Below are 2266 nucleotides of genomic sequence, written 5' to 3'. Positions count from 1 at the left end.
GATCACACCTTATTCTCTCAAGTGTTAAAAAAAATGGAGAAGATCCATTTCCGTATTTGAATGGGGGTGTCAAACCTAATGCCATACAACATTCAGTAGTGGAAAGGCGGGTCAATTATCTTGATTCGCTCTAAGAAATTATTGTAGCAATGACTCCAAAGAAACCTCAACTACACAAAATATAGATTAAAAACGAGAAAAAAAATTCATCAAAATCAGAATACCCCTTTAGTATTTTGCACTATAATGACATTTTAGAACTGGAATGACTACTATTCATACAAAGGGTACATCAAAGGAGCTCTCAAACAATTCATAGCACAAGCTCCAATCATTTTGGTAATAAACAATCTTTGAAGCCAAGTAGCCTGTTAGCATTCATCTATGGGGTTGTGATCTAGAACAAAAATATTTCTTGGTCAAAATTGCATAGCTATGTTTATATGAATCCATCAAATTCTATCGAGGAGGATCACATAACTCAACCTCTGAACTCATATTTTCTGCTTCTTGCTTTTATGCTTCTTATGCTTCTCAGTGCCGTCAGAATTTCCTGAATGTTCCCTTAAAGAACCATTAAGTTCTAGATCGAGTTCAACAGCAGTTTGAGTAGATTTCTCATCATTCACATCATCATTCTTTTCAAGACGCCTCTTGAACTTCTTAGACACTGCACTACCATCATGGGTCATCTCGGCCTTCCCGACAGAAATTTCAACCACTCTCCCATTGTCAACATTATCCTCTTCAGTTCCAGGTCTCCTGTGCTTCTTCTTATGTGAGTGAGAAGATTTAACCTCCTTGTGGAGCTGCTTCAGCTCACTGAAAGCAGCAGAGGCCCTGTGGAGATATGCATTGATGGCATGTGAGGCACCGTTATCAGCAGAGACAAACTTCGATAGAATTTTTGCCGCTTTCGACAGTGAAATATCCTTCGACGAAACACAATATCCAGAAATTGTCTTCATCTTCCTCCCCCTTTAGCCTTCACACATATAGCTACACTCATGGAGCATCAAAAACAAGGTTAGCAGTGAGCATTAAGACAACATTGTTCTTTTTTTACAGTACCAATAATGATGATTTAAGTCCGCGAATTAAACAAGCTATACTGGCCCATATAAGGATGGTTCATGGAACTAAATAGTTCACCTTTTTTTCTTTCTGAAGTAAAAAAATAAAAAGGAAGAGAAGTGGAGAATGAATTAAGTGGAAATAGTTAGAACTATCCTTCTTATTGTGCTAAGAACTAAGCATATAAACCATTTAAGTTAAGCATTATGATTAGTAAACACAGTTCATATGAAAATTCAATGATTTATATAACAATAAAATTCAGAATTTTACAATTCCACGTAATAACTTGTCTATATTTCATAATCAAAAGTTCATATTCAAGTTCAAATATCAAAGTTTATAACTAAAGAAAATCAAAATGCACAAAAATGCTAAATCATAGCATAAATGCCTAATCCACATTCAAATCCATAATGTTCCACCACAGAGTCAGATTATCAATTTTATTTAGCAACAGCTAAATGACTAAAATGTTAAAACAGCAACAACTAAGTAAGAAGAAAGTCAGGAACACAGTATAACAATCAGCCATCAACAATTAACAACATAAAATCAGATTATCAACCATCAACAACAATCAAAAATTATATTAATTTAAGTTTATTTAACTGTTTTAATATAAAAATTAAATCATAAAAATTAACTCGGAAAAAAATAACTGAAGAAGCACTGCCAGTAAGTACTGAGCGAGGAGCCGAGGAGTGCTTACCAGAGAGACGACGAGGGAGGAAGGTGAGGGATGGCGAGGTAAGCAGAGTCCGGAGACCGGAGAGGCGAGGAGAGAAGTGGGAGCGACGTGAGCTCGGTGAGGGACAGCGGCGAGGTGAGCGACGCGGGCTTGGTAAGCGACTGCGGCTATGACGATGCCGGCCGGCTACAGCGGCCTCTGGCCAACGGAGAGGAGGGGGATGAAGGTGGCTGCTAGGGCTTGAGAGGATGGGGGTTATGCTGCTGTATCATCATGCATCAATGGGTGAGTTTAGGGTTAGTTGAATTTCTTATTTGATTTTTTATTTGGGGAACCGTTTAAGGGAGACAAAACTGATCAAATAATGGACTTGTTCCAAAAATATTTTTTTTAATGATTTTTTAAAAAAAAATTTATAAAAATAAAAATAATTTTATATTTAAATATTTCATGTAAAAAATTTTTATTTATTAATTATGTTTAGATAAAATAAAATAAAAG

The 2266-nt window shown here is 36.0% G+C and overlaps 1 protein-coding gene across 1 annotated transcript; it reads right to left on the bottom strand.

The window, feature by feature from the left end:
* Window positions 1–205: 205 nt before the first annotated feature.
* Window positions 206–2069, bottom strand: LOC107495652 (uncharacterized). Its single transcript, XM_016116829.3, has 2 exons — window positions 1787–2069; window positions 206–999 (listed from the first exon to the last, which is right to left on the bottom strand). Exon 2 carries the CDS (start codon window positions 966–968, stop codon window positions 495–497), a length of 474 nt encoding a protein of 157 aa, XP_015972315.1. The 5' UTR covers window positions 969–999; window positions 1787–2069; the 3' UTR covers window positions 206–494.
* Between the last annotated feature and the right edge of the window lie 197 nt (window positions 2070–2266).

This window comes from Arachis duranensis, chromosome 6, assembly GCF_000817695.3.
Source record: "Arachis duranensis cultivar V14167 chromosome 6, aradu.V14167.gnm2.J7QH, whole genome shotgun sequence".
NCBI classification, from domain to species: Eukaryota; Viridiplantae; Streptophyta; class Magnoliopsida; order Fabales; family Fabaceae; genus Arachis; species Arachis duranensis.
This window is presented reverse-complemented; position numbering and strand designations above follow the sequence as displayed.

Bases quoted from the DNA above. Each gene is read 5' to 3' on its own strand.
- LOC107495652 (XM_016116829.3), bottom strand. From the start codon at position 968: ATGAAGACAATTTCTGGATATTGTGTTTCGTCGAAGGATATTTCACTG.